The 24,042-nt window shown below is 39.0% G+C and overlaps 1 protein-coding gene across 3 annotated transcripts; it reads right to left on the bottom strand.

Annotated features, from left to right (window-relative positions):
- Positions 1–222: 222 nt before the first annotated feature.
- On the bottom strand, positions 223–14,856 carry csnk2a4 (casein kinase 2, alpha 4 polypeptide). Of its 3 annotated transcripts, XM_082156517.1 has the most exons (14): positions 13,716–14,856; positions 12,329–12,507; positions 9,387–9,594; positions 8,089–8,200; positions 7,686–7,787; positions 7,499–7,576; positions 7,353–7,412; positions 7,137–7,220; positions 6,391–6,501; positions 5,933–6,034; positions 5,227–5,327; positions 4,981–5,129; positions 4,775–4,864; positions 223–3,424 (listed from the first exon to the last, which is right to left on the bottom strand). In XM_082156517.1, the coding sequence occupies exons 3-14, from the start codon at positions 9,485–9,487 to the stop codon at positions 3,309–3,311; spliced, it is 1,206 nt and encodes a 401-aa protein (XP_082012643.1). In that variant the 5' UTR covers positions 9,488–9,594; positions 12,329–12,507; positions 13,716–14,856; the 3' UTR covers positions 223–3,308. The 3 variants fall into 3 exon arrangements, with proteins under 3 accessions (XP_082012643.1, XP_082012642.1, XP_082012644.1); XM_082156516.1 differs by lacking the exon at positions 13,716–14,856 and having other exon boundaries at positions 12,329–12,872; XM_082156518.1 differs by lacking the exon at positions 13,716–14,856 and having other exon boundaries at positions 7,499–7,549; positions 12,329–12,871.
- Positions 14,857–24,042: the final 9,186 nt, after the last annotated feature.

The raw sequence follows: 24,042 nt of genomic DNA, 5'->3' as shown, positions 1-24,042 counted from the left end.
CCAAAAATGAAAATTCGTTTGTCATTTACTCACACTAAAGTTGTTCCAAACACTTATAAGATTCTTGTTCTGCTGAACACAAAAGAAGATATTTTGAAGAATGTTGTGGGGCACCATTGACTTCCATAGTATGGAGGGGAAAAAATCCATCAGAATTTGGTATTTCCTTGCCACACTGTTAATTCTGGCTTAATCAAATGAAGTGAGTACAAAGACTGGATGAGCAGTGATTCTTTATTACTGGATTGTGGCATAGGGAAGTTATGCATTGCTGTATTTATACAAAAATAAAATATGCCATGGCATTGCCATTTTCCACAGTGAGAGGAGCTGAAGACACTACGTTGTGTTGAGTAAACGCGACTGATGTGACCTGATGTGAGCTACAGTAAACAGCACCAAACTACGACCACAGCTGTATAACGCCAGTATCATTTCACACTCGAGAGGATCTGAGGATCTGCTCATGAATGCTGAGAGAAATACTGCGCTACAGCGCACTTCACTGGATGCTCCATTTTTTAAAGTAAAAGCTAAGCTTTTTAATGGCACGAGTCACGACAATGTACACTGAACAAAATTATAAACGCAACACTTTTCTTTTGCCCCATTTTTCATGAGCTGAACTCAAAGATCTAAGACTTTTCTATGTACACAAAAGGCCTATTTCTCTCAAATATTGTTCACAAATCTGTCTAAATCTGTGTTAGTGAGCACTTCTCCTTTGCCGAAGTAATCCATCCACCTCACAGGTGTGGCATATCAAGATGCTGATTAGACAGCATGATTATTGCACAGGTGTGCCTTAGGCTGGCCACAATAAAAGGCCATTCTAAAATGTGCAGTTTTATCACACAGCACAATGCCACAGATGTCACAAGTTCTGAGGCAGCATGCAATTGGCATGCCGACTGCAGGAATGTCCACCAGAGCTGTTGCCCGTGAATTGAATGTTCATTTCTCTACCATAATCCGTCTCCAAAGGCGTTTCAGAGAATTTGCCAGTACATCCAACCGGCCTCACAACCGCAGACCATGTGTAACCACACCAGCCCAGGACCTCCACATCCAGCATTTTCACCTCCAAGATCGTCTGAGACCAGCCACCCGGACAGCTGCAGCAACAATCGGTTTGCAAAAAGAATTTCTGCACAAATTGTCAGAAACCGTCTCAGGGAAGCTCATCTGCATGCTCGTCGTCCTCATCGGGGTCTCGACCTGAGACCAAATGGGCAAATGCTCACATTTGATGGTGTCTGGCACTTTGGAGAGGTGTTTTCTTCACGGATGAATCCCGGTTTTCACTGCACAGGGCAGATGGCAGACAGTGAGTATGGCATCGTGTGGGTGAGCGGTTTGCTGATGTCAATGTTGTGGTTCGAGTGGCTCATGGTGGCGGTGGAGTTATGGTATGGCCAGGCATATGTTATGGACAACGAACAAAGGTGCATTTTATTGATGGCATTTTGAATGCACAGAGATACCGTGATGAGATCCTGAGGCCCATTGTTGTGCCATTCATCCACGACCATCACCTCATGTAGAAGCATGATAATGGACAGCCCCTTGTTGCAGGGATCTGTAAGCTAAAAATTCCTGGAAGCTATAAACATCCCAGTTCTTGCATGGTCAGCATACTCACCGGACATGTCACCCATTGAGCATGTTTGGGATGCTCTGGATCGGCGTATACGACAGCGTCTTCCAGGTCCTGTCAATATCCAGCAACTTCGCACAGCCATTGAAGAGGAGTGGACCAACATTCCACAGGCCACAATCAACAACCTGATCAACTCTATGTGAAGGAGGTGTGTTGCACTGCGTGAGGCAAATGGTGGTCACACCAGATACTGACTGGTTTTCGGACCCCCCCAGACCTAAGGCACACCTGTGGCCAGCCTAAGGCACACCTCTGCAAAAATCATGCTGTCTAATCAGCATCTTAATATGCCATACCTGTGAAGTGGATGGATTATCTCGGCAAAGGAGAAGTATTCACTAACACAGATTTAGACAGATTTGTGAACAATATTTGAGAGAAATAGGCCTTTTGTGAACATAGAAGTCGTCTCAGATCTTTGACTTCAGCTCATGAAAAATGGGGGCAAAAACAAAAGTGTTGTGTTTATAATTTTGTTCAGTGTATGTAATATCACATGGGATGTTTTTCTTTTTGAGGATAAGCTCTCAAACAGCCTGCGCACCTCTGCCTGAGCTAAATGCATTAAAGGGATAGTTCACCCAAAAATGAAAATTAGCCCATGATTTACTCACCCTCAAGTCATCCTAGGTGTAAGTGCAATTCTGTAAAGGACATCTATCCATCAGAAAAGTGCTCCGCACGGCTCTGCGGGGGTTAATAAAGGCCTTTTGAAGCAAGTGATACGTTTGTGTAAGAAAAATATTAATATTTTACTTTATAAAGTTTTAAATATGAATATTTTTCTTACACAGACGCTTCGCTTTAGAAGGCCTTTATTAACCCCCGCAGAGCCTGTGGAGCACTTTTATGATGGATAGATGCACTTTTATGATGGATAGATGCACTTTTATGATGGATGGATGCACTTTTATGATGGATAGATGCACTTTTATGATGGATGGATGCACTTTTATGATGGATGGATGCACTTTTATGATGGATAGATGCACTTTTATGATGGATAGATGCACTTTTATGATGGATGGATGCACTTTTATGATGGATAGATGCACTTTTATGATGGATGGATGGATGCACTTTTATGATGGATGGATGCACTTTTATGATGGATAGATGCACTTTTATGGACTTCAAAACAGAAACGGCCATTCACTGCCATTATAAAGCTTGGAAGAGCCAGGACATTTTTTTTATAGAACTCTGATTGTATTCGTCTGAAAGAAGAAAGTCATTTACACCTAGGATGATTTGAGGGTGAGTAAATCATGGAGATGGTCCTCACTGCAGAACACGAAATCCAGTGGGAGGAGTTGGATCCAGATCCAACTCCTCCCACCTTACATATACCTAAACCTACCCATCTCCACCCCCTGATCCCTAAACCCACCCCTAAACCTACCAATCTCCACCCCTTACATCTGGATCCAACTCCGCCCCCTGTATCTCATGTACTGCAGTGAGGTGCTACTGAAATCATGGGGTAATTTTCATTTTTGGGTGAACTAACCCTTTAAGGTGAACGTCTCATGATGAAGTGCATTCAGTTTCAGGTGAACTCATGCTGCTGTGAGTGGGGGGTGATGAAGAGCTCTATCTAACAGTCCCAGGATCAGTCAGGGTGTGTGTGTGTGTGTATGTGTGTGTGTCACTGAGCGGCTCCTGTGGCTGCAGGCACTGAAGTGTTGAGGCTGCTGGGGGCCATGAGGATGGGAGAGCCGGTCAGGGGCCCGAGAGCTGTGGAGGCTGGAAGAGCAGCGATTCCTGATCAAACAGAGAAGAAAAGAGGAATCTCAAACTCTCTTTTTTTTGTGAGCTTTCTTCACATTTTAGACATAGTGAAAAATATATATATTTGAAATACATTTATTTTATGCTAAATATACTAAAATATACATTTATAGTTATGTATTTAATATAAATAAATATCCATCAATTGTACTTTTAGTATGCTAAATTCATATACTTAAAGTCTGCTAAATTGGAACAACTAATTTTGTACTTAATGCACTAGTTATCAAGAAATAGTGCTGAGGTCCAACTAAAGATATACTGAAGTATATTTGATTGTGCTAAAGTGGAACTATTGCAAGTAAACTTTAGGTACACTTTAAATATCTTACATTTAAAGACTGATAATCATGATAATCAAAGATCATACTATCCTTACTAATAGTGATATGAGTCCTTACTGCAACTTTTACCAATTTTGATGCATCCTCGCTGAGTAAAAGTATTTTTTTATTTTAAATTTATATTATTTTAAATGTTTAATAATGAAATATATAAATTTAATATTATATATATATATATGTGGGCCTGAAAACTCAACGTTCACAGTGCAAGTTTTTGAAAACAATAGCGTTATGGTCTTCATGTAAACTACAAAAACGTGAATTTGTGAAAACGGTGAAGTAATGCACATGCGTATTACGTGTTCAGTCTATAGATGCGTAGTGTTTCTTTACAAAGTGACATCGCCAACTACTGGCCGAACAGCAGAATACAGCGTTTTTAATCGTTTTTGCGGATCCGTGTGAACGGGATCGTCTTGGCAATGTCAACCACGGAAAATGCAAAGGAATTTTTAGTTCATTGTTGTGGTGTAAACTTACCCTTAAAATACGATTAAATCTGCTTAATTTTTATCGGTACAAAATCATTATTCTGTTGTTACTTTGATTCCTCTAATTAAGCTTAAATGAATTGTGATTTAAATAATTATCATTTAATATTATTATTCATATTAAACGTATTAGCATGGACCCTTTTCACAGACAGTGAAAACGCATTTTAACAGTCATCAGCATCATAAATCCTGCTTTTAAAAAAAAAATTCATTAAATAAAAAACTGTGTTCATTAATAACACTATCGTTTATATTACCTTTGTTTCTAATAGCGTCAGTGGGAGTGACAGTAAAATTAACATCTTTCTCTCCTCTGACTGCTATTTGAGCAAATGGGAACACAAAAAATATATTTCATGTATCCTCTCATTCACCGCTATAGAAATTTACCTAACTGTGACGACTTCACCGAAATTTACCTAACTGTGACGACTTCCGAAATGTGAAGGGAATATGATTTTAAATCATGTGTAGAGTTAATTCACCTGTTATCATCGTGGCAGTGCTCACTGCGGTGTTCGCCATCGGCACATTCGTGGATCCTGCCATGCGACACTGGTCTTTCACAACAGGGACTAAGGCAAGGGGCAAGATGTAAGAATTAATAAATAAAAAATCTATTTAAATGTTCTCTTGACAGTAATTCAATAGCTAAATTTTTGCACTACTGTAATAATTCAGACGCTCTCACAGAAGTAAGCGTGATCCATGGCCTCTCTCGCAGTCAGTCTGGTCTGATGGTCGTAACGCAACAACTTGTCCAGAAAGTCAAGAGCTTCCGGACTGATCAAGTGTTGGTTTTCACTGTGAACGAACCGCTCCCATCGCTTACGGGAATGTCTAACGTGAAGCAGATGTAAATCAGATTCAGTTTATTTAAAGAAGGCCATGCTAACAATGGCAGGTTATGAATGAAAGAGGCGTAACTACGGCTCACCTTCCCAGAATGTCATTAAATCGAGGATCCAGCTCAATGTTGTATTTATCAATGCAATCATAAAGATCTTCTGTTCCAAGAACTTTGGCAATTCTCACCAGCTTTGAAGAAATGGGAACGTATAGGAACACTGTAATTAATTCAGTCAATTCCAAAAAGAATTCCAAAAGTAACGACCAACCACTGTATTCGTCTATGTTACAGTGCTCATGTTACAGAGTATTTAGAGGTTCTTGCACTTACATATTGTTATTGCTCTGATTATATTAACAGTTACAATATGTGCATAACAACAAAGACACTGTATCAGTATGAGATTATTCTTATGAGTATGATATTACTCAAAACTAGAATTCACAACAAAACTTGTGGAAATCGGAACAGATTTTCAAACACTAGGGATCATACACTTGCCGACTTTGCAAATGGTTACAGAGAAAAACTGGGCATCATACGCTAAAGGGCTTTTCACACTTGAACATGCTAACCCATGGATCATTCTAAACCCCAGGTAAACAAGTAATCCTGGGTTATCTTGCTTCATGGTTCACAATGCTCATAATTTAACCGGGGTTAATAGCCTGTCCCGATTTTGGCGAGATAGACGCATTCCTGGGTCAACAAATTTTGTGGGTCAACATATGTGATTGAGCTTAATTCAGCTGTCACAGCTGTACCCATCTATCAAGTCCCTGATGATATTCACCTGGTCGTAGTTATCATGTCCATGGAAAAATGGCTCCTTTCTAAAGATCATACTGGCCAGCATACAGCCAAGACTCCACATATCAAGACTGTAGTCATACATCTGGAATGACAGAAGAGAAGTGTTTTTAGGTTTCTAAAAGCTGCCTTTGACAGCAATTTTTTTTTAGCTTTATTTCACTTTTTTTGGCCAAGCTCAGCAATCAAAGTCTAAGGAGAGTGGTTGGGTAACCATCCTCAGAAGATAAACTGTTTTAAAGGGTTGAAAGTCTTAGCAGGGCGGTGACTAATTAACACTAGACATTTCTAATCAATAGATGCCCTTAGTAAAAACAATTCCAAACTGTACCAGGTAGTATTGTGTCGAATATTATTACAGAATGGTGAAACTAACAACAAAATACAACACGTTTTCCTCAGTTGGACAATGTTATCCGCACATATGGTAATAAGTCTGACCTGGTAATCTATCAGTAGTTCTGGGCCTTTGAAGTAGCGAGAGGCGACTCTGATGTTGTACTCCTGTCCTGGGTGATAGAATTCAGCCAGTCCCCAGTCAATAAGACGCAACTGAAACACCACAGCATTCAATGGTCATTTGAAATCTATCTTCTATCTATCTATCTATCTATCTATCTATCTATCTACTGATGATGTATATATGACTAAAGATGGATTTCTAGGGAAGCTTGTTTCCGCGATGGAATAAAAAATAAATAAAACATTTTATTTCTCACAATTCAAAGAAAAAAGACAGAATATCTTGCAATTGCGAGAAATGTCAGAATGAACTGTAATCTTGGAAAAAGGAGGTTGCAAAAAGTATTTAATAGAAGGGGGCAAATAATTGTTCCCAACGTGTTTTGGAGAAAAACATTTATTTCATAATGTGATTTTCCCCCAATTTCAATTCTTTTATTTCAATGAAAGGTTTGATTTTTGCTAATTTTTTTAATAAAATATCAAAAGGATTAACAATGCAGATTTATTTTTTACAGCCATCTTTGATCATATTGACCAAGGGGGCAAATAATTCTGACCAGCACTGTATATTCAACTTTTCTTTTCTAGTATTATATTGCGTTATCTTGTACTTTAATTGTTTCTAATGTAACTCCAAAAATCAATGGTGTTGTCGTATCTTATCTGAATATGCATATTATAAACCAATGCTGACATGGTTTATTTTAGTCAACATCGGTTACCTTTCTGTGCTCATGATCAATCATGATGTTGTGTGGTTTGACATCTCTGTGCATAATACCCATACTGTGACAGAAATCCAATGCCTAGAGACACATAAAAACATGACATCATATAAAAAACCCCAAAGCTATTTAAGGAATCAAAATTATACACAGGAAGGACCATACAAAAACAATATAGTAGTTGTTGTAAATACTTGTGGTGGTGTCTCTCACCTTTAGAATCTCAAACATGTAGAAGCGAATGTCATAGTCTGTCAGTGTCTGATACAGTTGCTGATAAAAACAAGCAAAAAAGGAACTAATTACATATGGGTTGTGCTGTTGTAGATTAGTAATAAAATATTGAGATTGAGATTTACCTTAAAGTCTGTGTTGTTCACGTGTTCAAAAACTAAGGCAGGTGTTCTGGACTGCAGTGTGTAAACGGGTATTATTTGCTTAAGTAACATCACAACAAAATAAATACTCAAAAGTCGATATAGTATAATTTGATTGTTGGTTTTGTATTACGAATATCACACACAAGCAAGCGTTCTGAACACTGACCACAGGGTCTTTGACGATGTCGAGGAGAGAGATGATATTTGGACCTCCTCGAAGGTTCTCAAGAATCGTTATTTCACGCTTTATCTTCTTCTTCTTCACAGGCTAAAAAAAGTGATAAAATAAGAAATAAAAATTGACATCAAGTATGTGTCGTCATCACACATCAAAGCATTAAAAAAGAGAGAAAAGTCGGTTTATATGTTTTGACACCTTAGTCTGTGTGCTGTTTATATTGAGGAGCAACAATATGTTATATTAACAATATATGCTCTAATAACTGGACAGGTGCATACACCAATATGCCACATTAATATCTGAGAAAAGCGTGGCTTCAAAAGCCTTCATGTTTATACTTGCATCATCCATTTTCGTTAACCACAGAATCAGGAGGAATTGATCTTACCTTTAGTATCTTCACCACTACTTTCTCATTGTTGGTGATGTTGATCGCTTCAAACACTTCACTGTACTTTCCTCTGCCTAACTTGCGGACCAGTTGAAAATCATCTTGATTGCTGCATGGGAAATATATTCAAATCCTATTTTTTTCAAGGTCAACAAACTAATATATGAAAATAAAGAGTTTCTGAGATCAAAACTAAAGCCAAAAGAGCTACAGCGAAATGGTTACAGCAGAGCAGGTCTGAGGCAGAAGCATTTCATCAATGAACTGAAGAGGAAAAACAAAACGTGTGCAGAGCCCCTGATAACGGCCCTGTTTCCGGTAGAATCTGGTGAATCTAGGGGACAATTTAACAACTCAAACACAACAGGAACTTAAGAAGCCTTGCAAACTGATTGTGTTTGCCACTTTAAAGATATCACTGCAATCTTGCATTTATGTACTGTACCTCAAACAAATAATAAAATACGATTTAAAAAAGGTATACGTTTATATGCAATATGGACAGGGAGGAACATTATATTGTGCGTGTGTCTAAATGGAATTAAGGTAAAAAAGGGAATTATATAAAAATGAAATATATACAAGTGTGTGCACCAAATGAGAGTAAAAATCTGCATTGTTGAGTATATGAGATGGTGTCAATAGCCATTTGGCCTATAATATTTTTTGGCAATTTAAAAATTCAAGCACAGGAAGACGCGAAAGGGAATTTGTTTGTTCCTCACTGTGTGGGAAGTTTTCTGTGCGCAAACATCCGAAGCACACCACCAGAAATCCGCGTCTCAGACAGCACGCGAAGACTGAATTGAACTCTTTCACGTCTTCTTGCGCTTGAAAATGCCCGTATTGGCGAGTATCCTTTCAAACATAGTCAGTAATGTCTTAAGTGAACATAAACAATTGAGAAAGAAAATTGCATTAATTGACCTAATGCATTGGGTCTTAAAGTGACAGCAACCTAATAAACCTGTTGCTGTCTGTGATTTACGTTAATCATACAACAAAAGACAAAGAAAAATCACTCACCGCTCTTGACTGAATAACTTTTACAACTTTAATAAGGATTAATCCATGTTTAATTTATACAGTGAAGACTATGCCGTGTTATTTTATATTTGATTGCTTTATTACATTTCTGTACCTAAAAAATGTGAATTTTTACTGGTATCTAAAATGTTGGTGTCATAACTGCCTGTTTTTGCAAAAACAGTTTAAAATATTCATGGCCGGTAAATTTTCTTAAGTCACGGCCATTATTTAATAATAAGTAATTATATTATTTAAGTAATACATACCCCCACTCAATAAGATGAGATTCATAGTCCCAGTATTCTCTGGGCCGGTGTGTGTTCACCTCAGTGTAGACTCTGGCGCGACTCGGCACAGGTACTGACATGACACACAGTTTGACACTGCGTTTACTATGCTGCAAATTAAAAATCAGATGGGAAAACACAAGCAGTCTTGCTGAAGGCCACAGAAGATGGAAGCACCTCTGGATGGCTGTGGGAGAAAGATAAATAAAGTGGGAAATCTGTGACTTTGTTAGGATGATAGTATTTAAGCTAATTCACTAAATATACAGCATAAATAATAGCAAATCATGATCACCATGAAGAGTTTGAGATATTTGGAACTTATGGAACTTTGGAACTAGTTTGAGAACTTAGTCTAAAAAAATAATTAAAAAAACCCTCAAAGCAACAGTTCTCTTGTATGACTTTCTTTTTGTTGAACATAAATTAAAATCATTAAAAGTGTTTAGTTGCCAACATTCTTTTGTGTTTTTTGTGTGTGTTCTGCAGAAGAAAGAAAGTCAAACAGGTTTGAATGACATGAGGGTGATTAAATAAGGTCAAAATGTTAATTTCTGGGTGAACTATTCCTTTAACTACTATTTGCTTTAGTGCTGAACATCTTGTTTTCATGGAAGAGTCTAAAGGATCTAAAAGAACTATACATGTGGTTTGCATCATCAAAAATCCTTTGTCAGAAAACTATGTAAATCCCCCTTTTCATAATCAATCAGTTTGCAATTAGATTTGCATTTCCTGAAGGAAATACCAGCACTTGCAAGGAAGCCAAAGAAAAAGGTTTTTTTTTAATAAAGAAAAGGAGACCCAGCTGACCTCATCAGCTACAACAGACTTGTTCAGTTTAATACATTAAAATGAGCTGAAGTAACATGATTTTGGAACATCTTGTTACAACTTAATTTTTTCGAGTTCAATCCACCCAATTTATTTAAAGGTACAATATGCAACATTTTCTGCCGCTAGAGGGCGCTACATTCCAAACAACAACAACAGCGTAGCTTGATGACGATGTAAAGGAGCATAGAATGATGGGAACTGTTGTTTTCAACTCCACCGTGGATGTAAATCAGTCAGACGGGAATCGAAAAATCATGTTCATGGATGTTCTATTTTTATAAATGTTGCGTTTAATGACATGCTTTTTGTGGCGAGGGGGGGCGTGGTTCAGCGCAGTCTGTAACGGGAGAGATAGAAACAAGACAAGCGGGACGTAAGTAGGTCAAGTGCAAATGACGAACACCTGTATTTTTGCAGTATTATTGGCGTGGAGAGACCGTGCTGGAATCAGAGACTGGAGAGAAAATTGGACGCAGAGAAAGAAAACCGGTGGATTCGAGCTCTCATTTTTTAACTGTTTTGTGCCGTCGCCACGGTGAATGCGCGTTGTGCGCGAATTTTGTTTGTTTTGTTTTATTTTAATAAAGTACAAGTCCAAGTCACGCCGACCCGTCTTCTTCCTGACTCTTGAACCTCATCACACTTTTATTTCATTTAAATGAATTAACAGCAAGAAAAGTAAGGTTTAATACTAAATTGGTTATCATAGATGTTACTGTATTTGTCGAATTCATTGTTGTGATAACGCTGCGCAGTTTTACGTGTTCTAAACAATTGTTGTAAAAGTACATTCGAACATGCCCACATCATTTGCCAAAATACTGATTAATCTTTATGTATAACACATGATATATTTATTTACATGGCCATAAACACCAGACGTGATAAACAATTTCAATAAACTAAACACAAACCTAAAGCAATAATACTTTCCTTGCATAAACATTACTATTACCGAATGCTACATTTGGAAAATATAAAATTAAGCATGCTTTGTCGACAGAACCAGCTGCAATCAGTAAATAATAATTGTGTTCCATAACGACTGCACGAAACAAGCTAAAGTTTGTTGCTTGATAGACGCTACAACTACAACTTCCGCATTTGTCCAGGACTCCACGCAGTACGAGCGGAAACCGAGGGTGACGCGGATATGACGCAATTGACTGGCGACTCCCAGCTCCCCCCTGCTCTAACGCCCCGTTTCCTTGGTTAAAATCGCAATTTTCTCATTATTTAAAAATAGTTGGAAACATTTGGGATATTGTAAGTAATCAACTTAACAAAATATATAACACTGGCCTTGAGATTTTGGGATATTTTAATGCAAAATTCTTACATATTGTACCTTTAAAACTGAAGTTTACTTAATCCATTTGTGTTGGAACTACATGAGTTTTTTTGTTGTTGACATAAAATAACTAAGGGGGCAGTGGATCTGTAGTTCCCCTCATGCTTTACAAGGGAATTAATTATTATTTTATGTGTTTTTCAGTAAAGGGAAAGACACGTTAGTGATTAATGCTCAGTTATGTTGTAGATTTAGAAGAGTTTCTGTAAAGTTTTTGAATTTTATGGTGAACCATGGTGCTGAAGAGTGGTGGTGTTTCAAAGTTTGAATAGGAACAATTGTGTTTTGATCTACTTTGTTCAATACGAATAGTATGTTCTGCTAAAAATTATGTTTAGCGCTTATTGCCTTACAATTTAAGTTTTAACTAGAGCAAACATTACGTAGCATTTTAACTAGAGAAAATTTTATTTTTATTTATTTATTTATTTAAATATATTTACTTGAATTCACATTCTGCAAATGATTAGATGTTAAACTGGCTTGCCATAATATTATTAAGCTATTTCTAAATAAGAGAAATGGCATAGGATTCAGTGGTTAAGAGATATTAATACGCATCAAAAACTCAATGATCATATCACGTGTTATAGCAGTGAAACAAACACATATCTGAAACACAGTGTAATAAATGTGTGATGAGTTTTCCCTGTACAATCCCTGAGTAACTGCCGGCTCCCTCATCCCAGCACTACTAGTCTTCTTCACTATAGCATTACACAAACGCATTTACCTGTTCGATGATCGCAGTGCTGATGCGCTTATGTCCAGCCCGTCGTGAGGATAAATATCCTTATTTCATTGGGATATTGAGTAATTTCTGTCTCAGAGACTCAACATGGCTGTTTGAGAGCTGCTGGGCTTTGAGAGCGCACGCGCCAAACACAACAGACAAATGCAATGCTGACTGACCTCGACAGAACATACACATATTATTTTCTCAAATAACAAGTAAACATGGCGCTAGCAGCACCAATGGTTCGATTCCAGGGAATACAAACTAAAAAAATAAATAAAAAAAGTAGTCTAGATACCTTGAATAAAATTTAAACCTCTTTGGATAAAAGCATATGACACATTAATACATGTAAATCTTTAATCTCTTACGTGCACGTGCATACTGAAAAATCGCCATTGCATTTATATGTCTCACAGCCATATTGCACCCAAGGTTTTATAATCAAAGTCTGGAAACATTATAAGGTTAGCTGAATTTTCAGCAGTCATGATTTTTTCAGAAATCATTTTAATATTCTGGAAAATAAACATTTCTTCTTATTTTTAATGTTACCCTAGAAAAAAAAAATTGTATTTGAAATATATTCCCTTTTTCAATAGTTTTTTTTTACTATCTTTAAATATATTAAAATTATATAAGCATCATGCTTTTACCTATTTTCACAATACAACTTTTAACACACTTTAAAATAATTGCACTTTAGTATATTTCAGAAAAATATTCTTGAAGTGAAAATTCAATTATTTTTTAAAAGCGTATTTATTTGCACTTTATTAAAATATATTTGAGGTATATTTTAACTGTGTGCTGGAAATGCTCATTGTAACAATTCATTGAAAGTATACTTTCAAAATACATTATAGGCTAGTATACAATAGTATTTTGTACAAAGTAGAGCTAAGTTTTAGTTTAAGTTTTTTTAAAAGTTTTTTTAAGTTCTTTTTTTTAGCTTCGGGAGACCCGAGTTCGAGTCCCGGCTCGTGGACCTTTCCTGATCCCGTCAGGTACAGCGGTACTCAATCACCAGTACATACTATGGGGCTCGTTTTGTGTCCATTCTTTATGGTGCACGCCCCGTGCCAAAATTATAAGGCGTATACTCTGTGCCAAAATCAAGCATCCGAACAAACGACGACCGATCGAACGTCAAACCGAACGTCTATCCGAACGTCTTGTACTTGAGCGTCTTACTGAAGGGTGACCCGCCACGTGACGTCAGCGTCTTAAAATTAGCAGTTTTTTGCCAGTATCCATTGCAAGTAACCATGCAAGTATCCAAGCTGATGTGTAAAGACTAAAATGGACATTAAAGGCAAGACATATATTGTACACCTAAAACAACACTAAAATATTTACTGCATCCTGCTGTAGTGTAGCCTACCTGAATACTTGAACTTTTATAGTTTTTCTGAATTGCTAACACTAAACTCCATTCTCTGAACCAAACAGGTGTATGGGTGAGAGACACAGGTGCACTGATGATATGAACAATATATGGAAACAATCTGAGAGGGAGAGGAGAAAGAGGATGAGGACGAAAAAGAGCAAGGTGAGGACAGTGTTGTCAAGGCTGGATGTGTCAGACTAGAAGGTTTTCCCTTCGTGTGGCAGGAGACAACATTTCTGCATGGTGTGAGCAACCCCCCTTGATCCTGCAACATGTGACATTCCGAGTATCTTAAGCTTTCTTCAACGTTTACTGGAGGGAAAAGCAGCTTCCACGTTGAACGTGTACATTGCTGCAATTTCTGCATATCATGTTCCAGTTGGTGGCTCTTCTCTTGGATCTCACAGTCTTATCTGCAGTTTTCTGAAGGGCGCGCACCGTCTGAACCCTGCTCGGAATCCTCACTTTCCTGTGTGGGATTTGCCATTCGTGTTTGCATTCCTGTGCTCACCCCAGTTTTAGCCCTTGCAAAGCATTGACAGTGAATGGTTGTCCTTGAAGACTTCTTTTTTGTTAGCTCTTGCTACTGCGAAACGAGTCAGTGAGTTGCATGGGCTGTCTGTTAGCGAATTGTGCTTGCGTTGGTTACTGGATGACTCCGGGGTGGTCCTACCACCCAATCCTTCTTTTCTTTCGAAGGTCCTTCTTCCTCAGTTCATAAACCAGCATGTTGAACTGGCCTCTTTTCAGACTTCTTCAGGGCCTGATTCAAGTGCCCAACTTTTGTGTCCTGTTCGTGCCTTGAATTATTATTTGAACTCTACTGTTCAATTTAGACAGTCAGACCAGTTATTTGTCTGTTATGGTGGTGTGAAGAAAGGTGCTCCAGTGTCGAAGCAGGGGTTGTCAAACTGGATAGTAGAGACCATTACGCTGGCTTACAAGGCAGCAGGGAGACCACTGCCCTGGGGACTAACTTGCCATTCCACTAGGGCCATCTCATCTTCATGGGCTGTTATTAGAGGAGTTTCCTTGGTGGATATCTGCACTACTGCTACCTGGGCTTCTCCATGCACGTTTGCCCAGTTTTATAAGGTAAACGTTGCTGCTCATCATGCCGTTAGTTCTTTGGTTCATCAGGTCGGTGGCAACTGACACATGTTGGTATGTGTCATCCATAGTGTTTACACTGCCTCTGGTGGTCAGTAGGAATGAAACAGAGTGTTAGTTACGCATGTAACTGTGGTTCTGTGAATTCTGGATGACTGCCAGAGTTCTCAGTCACTCGGAATGCACGAGAAAGGCGTACCGAGGCAGAGTGCTAAGCTACTGTAGCTTATAACCCTCCAGAGCTCAGCATACGTCACGCCACGTGACTTTGTTTCTAATGGAACTTTGTGAGATTGCGATGAAGTTGTATAACCGCTTTTTAATGATAATAAAATGAGCACTCTTTACAAGCTTTCTGCCATGACAAATCCTGCATATAGTCTAGTAAATGTTTTTAAAGGGGAAGCGCATATCCTCATGGTGTTGATTCACCCTCCGCCTATGATCAGAAACGTAATATTTTGGGTTTTGATGTTGTTTTAATATAGAATTTGGTCTATTTCAGTTACATTCGGCTAAAAATGGCATGTTATTGTTTTGGTGACTGTCTGTTTTGTAGATCATAAAAAAGTGTGCCAAATCCTGTCCCTACTTCCCGTCACGGCCTCGCTCAGTCACACATCCCCGCTGGACTTCAGGCGGCTGACTATGTTTTCATTCGCCACGATGCCCACAGGGGACCACTACACCCGCCCTACGAGGGCCCATTCCGGATACTGGAGACAGGGGACAAACATTTTGTGGTAGACAGGGGTAGCAAACCGGAACTACTCTCCATTGACCGCCTCAAACCGGCTCACTTGGACGTGGCCAGGCCCACTGACCTGGCCCAGCCCCCATGGCGCGGACGGCCGCCTGCTCTGCCCCCACCCCTTGCTCCTCTCTCCCACACCCGTGTCATGACGGGACACAGGCTGCAGTGGGTCAACAGCGCAGCCGTTGTGGCCAGTTGATTCGCCCACCTCCCCGTTGACTGTTTGGTTCTTCTTCTGATATGGTGAATTCTGGGGGGACGTGTGTAGTGAATGTGACATAAATATTTCACCTTTGTTGTTAAGCATAGTTCTATACACTGTTGATTATAATCGCAGCACTTTGTTCTTAGCGTGTTTCTTCATGACTGTTCAGGGATTGCGGTCCCTTTAAATGTTCTGAATGCGTGATGACGTGGGACGCTTGTCAGCGCCATTTCGTCTCTGTGTTTACCTACTAAAAAATAAATGACACATGCATTTGTGTGCTCAATGTGAGAAGTTGTCTCTTGCAAATTTCTGCAATTACCACACAAGGGTTCAATATTAGGTTACTCACTTGCGCGCTCTCTCTCTCCCTCTCTCTCTCTCTCTCTCTCTCTCTCTCTCTCTCTCTCTCTCTCTCTCTCTCTCTCTCTCTCTCTCTCTCTCTCTCTCTCTCTCTCTCTCTCTCTCTCTCTCTCTCTCTCTCTCGCTCTCTCTCTCTCTTTCTCTTGCTCTGGTTAATTCATAAGAAAAATATTACAGCGCTACTTTATTTCACTTCAGAATTCTAGATCTGAGCTGTAGACAAACGGGGGAAAAAATTCAGAACTATATATCTTTTCCGTCAGACTTTTGAAAACATTCATGTCATGATAGCTGTTATCTATTTATCCAACCACATTTAAAAACAGTCTGTGGGTGCCATCTTTTGGACATTTATCATATTGTATTGGTTTTCATTTCTTGTCCTCAAACAGAGCACTAATCTGTTTATTTTTAAGTTACACATTCTACAATGATTAAAAAAGAAAATCAAATGTGTTTTTTAATGGTAGTATTATTTTATGCAGAAATAAATTATTTTTAATCAGATGAGAATAAAGTTAGTGGTAATTAAAATTTTAAGGAAAATTTTAATTTTAAGGATTACCAAACATATCTCAAGGTCAATTCAAGTATATTTGTATAGCGCTTTTCACAATACAGATTGTATCAAAGCAGCTTCACAGTATTAAATTTAAATAATACAACAAGGTTTGTTTCAAGTGGAATTTATTGATTGATAAAATTAAATTAAATATCCCCAACTGAGCAAGCCAAAGGCAACAGTGGCAAGGAACCGAAAAACTCCATCAAGTGACCTAATGGTGTCCTAAAACTCCATCAGGTGTTCTAATGGAGAAAAAAAAACCTTGGGAGAACCCAGGCTCAGTCGGGGGCCAGTTCTCCTCTGGCATTTATGAGCTAAAGACCGGATTGTATTTTGAACTGTAAGATTAAAAATATTATATGAATGCCTGGCTGAAGAGATGCGACCTTAATCTAGTTTTAAACTGGGAGAGCGAGTCTGAGCAACGAACAGCATCAGGAAGACTACTCCAGAGTTTTGGAGCCAAATGTGAAAATGCTCTCCCTCCTTTAGTGGTTCTGGATATCCTAGGTATGACCAAAAGCCTTGAATTTAGTGATCTTAAAGAGCACGATGGATTATAGGGTGATAGAAGATCCGTTAAAGGGACAATGTGTAGCTTTTTAGGTATTTTATTATCTAAAATCTATATTTTTATTCATAAATATGCCCTCAATGGTGTACAAATACCTATGCCAATGTTCAGACTAATCCTCGTAAACGAAGAATTTATTATCTTTATATACATGGGACGGGTAAGTCCACGGAGGCTTCCATGTAGTTCCGCCATCTTGAAAAACTATAATAGCAGAGAGGGACAAAAAGTACTAGGCCAACGCGTTTCCACAACGCGTTTCGTTTAGAGCCAGCGTCACGTGACTGAAGTCAGCAGAAGCGGAGGCGCAGAGCAGTGAGAGGCGCTTGTCACTGCCGCGGCAAGTTTAAAAGGCTGCACTGCACGGTTATTTATACACCGTTCATTCATACATACATATGAGTCACAGGATAAGGAGTCCTCGTCGTCGAAAAAGTCCAAAATAGATCGTAAAAGGAAACGTGACCGGAGATTACAAAAACAAGGGTTACTGTCAGGATAGCTAATGCAGGAGAAAGCTTTCAAAAGAGACCCTGAAGTTGCCTGCTTTCTTCTCGACAGGTAAGTCAATGTTACAGTCTTAATTACAAGCTTTTTTTTCATTGCTTGGTTGTGTACTTTATTATATAGACAGTCGAACATTTATAGTTAAAAGTTAAACAGGCTCTTTGATGAATAGCAGCTATTGAGTAAAGTAACGTTAGAGAAGGCTCTGATGATGATGATATCTAACAATGCACATACTTCAAAAAATATAACGAGTAAAGAAGGCATTACTACTAATTACCATAGTTAATGTTTTTGACAGTCAGTAGTTCATACTGTAACATTCTTTTTTTCGTTGTTTCAAGTTTCAGTTTGTTTTAAATAACAAACATGTTCACCCGAAGAAAAACTCGAAGTGCTATTATAAGACATCCTGTCATAGCTTTTAGGTACATAACGGCTACCGTAGATGCAACGCGCATTTGAAAAAGTGAGGCGCTGGAGAGCATTATTCGTTTGAATGCAAAATACAATTTCACCACTAGATGGGAGAAATTCCTACACAATGTCCCTTTAAATAGACTGGAGCTAAGCCGTTTAGGGCTTTATAAGTCAGTAGCAATACCTTGTAATTAATACGGAACTTTATAGGTAACCAATGCAATGATGATAAAATCGGTGTTATATGATCATATTTTCTTGATCTCGTAAGAACTCTAGCGGCGGCATTTTGGAACTAACTGTAGCTTGTTTATTGAGGATGCAGGACAACCAGCTAATAAAGCATTACAGTAATCTAGTCTCGAGGTCATGAATGCATGAACTAACTTTTCTGCATCAGAAACTGATAGCATATTACGTAGCTTAGTAAGATGAGGAAGATCACAGGCATGAAGCAGAAGGGTGGTTCGTTGCCTGATGGTGATCAGAGTCTGGCTGATGATCTAAACAGATTCTTCAACAGATTTGACTGTCCCACACCATCTCAGCCTCCTCCATCTGGTCTATTGGCCACAGCTGCCTCTTCTCCATCTCCCCCTCCTTTTCCCAACACTCCTGGGATATTATCTGCTCATAGCCCCCTCTCCACATCCCATAGCAGCCCACCAACAGCCCCTATAGTTCTTCATCCAGCTCAGGTCAGGGCGATGCTGGGTGGTCTGAAGCCAAGGAAAGCAGTGGGGCCTGATAACATCAGCCCCAGATTATTGAAGACCTGCTCTGCAGAGCTATGTGGTATTCTAACACACCTGTTTAACCTGAGCCTGTGTTTACAGATGGTTCCAAGGTTGTGGAAAACATCTTGCCAGGTCCCTGTCCCAAAGAAGAAAAAACATTCCACCGACCATAATGACTACAGACCGGTAGCACTCACCTCACATGTCATGAAGACATTTGAGAGACTTGTCCTCTCTTACATTAGGACTAGTGTGTCAAATAAAATGGACCCCTTACAGTTTGCATATCAGTCTAACATCAGTGTAGATGATGCCCTCATCTATATGCTGCAGAGGGTTTATACACATCTGGACACCTCTGATGCATCTGTGCGGATCACTTTTTTTGATTTCTCAAGTGCCTTTAATACCATCCAGCCTCGTCTGTTAGGGGAGAAGATGGGAAAGATGAAGGTGGATCCATCATTGGTCTTGTGGATTTTGGATTATCTATCCCTCAGACCACAGTATGTGCGCCTACAGAACAGTGTCTCAAGTACCATTCTAAGCAGCACAGGAGCACCACAAGGAACTGTGCTAGCTCCGTTTCTGTTTGCCATCTATACGGCGGACTTCCAATACAACACCGATGGTTGCTTCCTGCAGAAATTCTCAGATGATACCTCAGTGGTCGGCCTCATCAACGGAGACGATGAGGAGGAGTACAGAAGAACAATCAGCAACTTTGTGAAATGGAGTGCGGACAATAACCTACATCTCAACACCACAAAAACCAAGGAGATAGTGGTGGATTTTAGGAGGGGGAGGAGGAGAAGAATCCAGCCAACACCAGTCACCATCAGGGGCAACGAGGTGGAGCAGGTTGCCAATCACAGGTACCTGGGTGTGCAGCTGGATAGTAAGCTGGACTGGAAGAGTCATATGGAGGTGGTGTACCGTAAGGGGCAAAGCCGACTTTATTTTTTAAGGAGGCTGAGGACATTTAACATCTGCCAACCCTTGCTCTGCAGGGTCTATCACACAGTGGTGGCTAGTGCTGTGTTTTTCGCTGTGGCATGCTGGGGAGAGGGAGTTTACACAGCAGACAGAAACAGAGTTGACAAGCTCATCAGGAAGGCCAGCTCAGTGGTTGGGGCTGAACTTGAGACGGTCCAGCAGGTGGCAGGGACTAGAGCAGTAAACAAACTAGGCTCAATACTGGACAACCCCGCACACCCTCTCCACTCCCTGAAGGTGATAAACAGAAGCACCTTCAGTCAAAGACTGATTGCACCAGTATGCAAGACGGAGCGGTACAGGAAATCCTTTATACCAGCTGCTATAAGACTCTACAACGCACAAAAATAACCTTTGTCTCTTTTATGCATAGTTTGCTATAGTAGTCTGTTATATATATATATTTTTAACTTAATAGGTCAGGATAAAACTGAACTAATATGTGGTGTTATGTCTGTCATGAAGCTGCTGTGACACTGTAATTTCCTGTTAAAGGATCAATAAAGAACCTACCTACCTACCTACCTAGTAATGTTTCTAAGGTGGAAAAAGGCAGTTTTTGTAACATATGAAATATGATTTTCAAAAGACAGGTTGCAATCAAGTATAACACCCAGGTCTTTTACTGTAGAGGATAAAGTAACAGGACATCCTATGATGTTAAAGTTGTATTGTGCAAGGTTTTGTGGGCGGTTTTTTGAACCGATAAGTATTACCTCTGTCTTGTCTGGATTTTATAAAAGAAAATTACGCGTCATCCAATCTTTTATATCTTTAACACACTCTGTCAATTTGGAAAATTTAGCGTTTTCATCCGGCCGTGATGAAATATATATATATATATATATAAGTGTCATCAGCATAACAATGGAAACTAATTCCATGTTTCCTTATAATATTTCCAAGTGGCATCATATATATTGAGAATAACAGAGGGCCTAACACAGATCCCTGCGGCACTCCATAGTTTACTGGAGTTATGATCGATTTTTCTCCATTTAAATAGACAAAATGGTAGCGGTCAGATAGGTATGATTTGAACCAGCTTAATGCTTGTCCTTGAACACCAGTATAATTTTGTAGTCGATCTAAGAGTATTGTGTGATCTATAGTATCGAACGCAGCACTAAGATCAAGTAAAACTAGTATTGAGATACAGCCTTGGTCAGAAGCTAAAAGTAAATCATTTGTGATTTTAACGAGCGCAGTTTCAGTGCTATGATGCGGTCTGAATCCAGACTGAAACTTTTCATAGATATCATTTTGTTGCAAGAAAGAGCCCAGTTGAGCGGACACCACTTTTTCTAATATTTTAGACATAAATGGAAGATTTGAAATGGGTCTATAATTTGCTAGGTTATTATGATCTAATTGTGGTTTCTTAATTAGAGGTTTTATAACTGCCAGTTTAAATGTTCTTGGAACATGACCTAAAGATAAAGACGAGTTAATAATATTGAGGAGAGGCTCTTCCACTACAGGTAACACTTCTTTCAATAGTTTAGTTGGTATAGGATCTAATAAACATGTTGTTGTTTTAGATGAAGTGATACGTTTATTTAACTCTTTTTGTTCTATTGTTGTAAAGCACTGTAATTGTTCTTGCGGGGTGATAATTGAAGCTGAATTATAAGGCGCAATTGAAGATTGAACGTTTACAATTGTGGTTCTGATGCTTTCTATTTTCTCAGTGAAGAAGTTCATGAAATCATTACTACTGAACTGTAACGGGATATTTTGTTCGGGTGACGTCTGTTTATTTGTTAGTCTAGCCACGGTGTTAAATAAAAACCTTGGATTGTTTTGGTTGTTTTCTATTAGTTTGCGGAGGTGCTCAGCCCTGGCCGCTTTTAGGGCCTTTTTATAACGTGACATACTGTCTTTCCACGTGATTCTAAAGACCTCTAAATTAGTTTGTTTCCATTTACGCTCTAAAATACGGGTTTCTCTCTTTAAAACATGCGTAGTATTGTTGTACCATGGTGCTTTAATTTTCTCTCTGACCTTTTTTAATTTAATAGGTGCAACCACATCCAATGTTCTAGAGAGAATGGTGCTCATCAGTGTTGCCAGATTAGAAATGTCGAAGTATCGTACCAAAACCTCAAAATTATCGTTTTTTGAGAAAAATTATCGTACACGAACCAAACACATAAAATATAGCTATTTTCCAACAATTTTATTTTCCAAATAATTTTACAGCCAATTTAAACAAGCTGTGTAATACGCTCACACTAACTGGAGGAAGTCTGGCTACTTAACTTTTTTTTTTGCCAAAGTGCAAAAGATATGCCGACAGTCCACATTTTGAACTAGACCATAATTAAACTATGAGACAGAGAGAAAAAAGTGCACAATTAACACTAGAAAGATTCAAATTCCGTCTCTAAGTCGCTGTCATCATCGGATGCCACATCCACTTGTGCTGTGTTGGCAGATGTTGTTGGTTGGGGAATCCTTTTACGGTACAGATTGGATGCCGTCATGGAACTGATCTAAACTGAACTGGATGCCGTCATGGAACTGATCTAAACTGAACTGTCTTCTTCGGCAAAACTGTAGTGTAGTGTTGACGTGCGGTCGACACCGTGTGGTGTGTGTGTGTGTGTGTGTGTGTGTGTGTGTGTGTGTGTGTGTGTGTGTGTGCTTGCGTGCAGGCAGGCGAGCCTGCGAAATGATTCGGGGTCAGAGAGAGAAGCGGTAGGATGTGTGTTTGGACGAACGACTGAAAACTCTGAAATTATCGTACATTATGGGATTTTTTTCATTATTGATCGTACATCGTACAGAGGTCAAATTTATCGTACAAATACGATAATTATCGTACATCTGGCAACACTGGTGCTCATAGTGCTAGTTAGTTCTTCTAGTTCATCTGTTTGTTTGGGTTCAGGCAGCAGCTGAGACAGATTAGATAAGCAATTTGAGAAATTATCTATGGTGGATGGCAGGATTGTTCTGCCTGGTTGATAACGCGGCGCCGCATGACATATTACAGCAGTACGTAATATGCAAGTTACCATGTAGTGATCAGTGACATCATCACTTTGTGGAATGATATCTATATCGGTTGGATCGGTTCCATGTGATATAATTAAATCGAGTGTATGATTAAGACGATGAGTTGGTCCGGTGACGTTTTGCTTGACCCCAAATGAATTTAATAAATCTGTAAACGCAGCCCCTAACGCATCATTTGGATTATCTACGTGTATGTTAAAATCTCCAACAATTAATGCTTTATTGACATTGACTTATAGGTCTGAGAGAAAATCTGCAAACTCTTTTAGGAAATCAGCGTAAGGCCCTGGCGGTCTATATACGGTAGCCAAGGCTAGAGATAATAGGGATGTTTTTCAAACATCTAAGAGCGTAACATTTAGTACAAGTACTTCAAATGAAATAAACGTCTAACCCGTTTTCTGAGTAACATTTAGAATATCTCTATAGATTGTTGCAACACCGCCGCCACGGCCAATCAGATGGGGCTCATGCTTATAACAGTATCCAGATGGAGTAGACTCATTTAGACCGAAATAATCATTTGGTTTAAGCCAGGTTTCAGTAAGGCAAAGTACATCGAAGCTATTATCTGTGACTATTTCATTTACAATAACTGTCTTAGGTGTGAGTGATCTAATGTTTAGAAGACCTAGCTTTAGAAATTGTTTTTGTTTACTAATAGCAACATTTTCTGTTTTAATAACAATTAGATTTTTCCTAGATCCTGCAGTAGATTTATTATTTGATCTCACTAAACGAGGAATAGACACGGTTTCTATGCAATGTTCTACACTAGTATTTATATCAGTTAAGTTGGTGCAGCAGAGACTATGATTTGGACTTTTGGTTACTAGTCAAAGGGTATTTAACATTTTGGAGATGTTATCCGACAGAAGATCTGCTCCGAATCTGCTTGGGTGTAAGCCATCAGCACGGAAAAGCCTAGGACGCTCCCAAAACAGATTCCAATTATTTACAAAGAGCAGTTTCTGCTCATTGCACCATGACATTAACCATTCATTTAGCGCAAATAATCTGCTGAACTTTTCATGCCCTAGTCGGTACGTGGGAAGCGGTCCTGACACAA

Source organism: Leuciscus leuciscus (assembly GCF_965113295.1).
Source record: "Leuciscus leuciscus genome assembly, chromosome: 23".
Taxonomy (NCBI): domain Eukaryota; kingdom Metazoa; phylum Chordata; class Actinopteri; order Cypriniformes; family Leuciscidae; genus Leuciscus; species Leuciscus leuciscus.
This window is presented reverse-complemented; position numbering and strand designations above follow the sequence as displayed.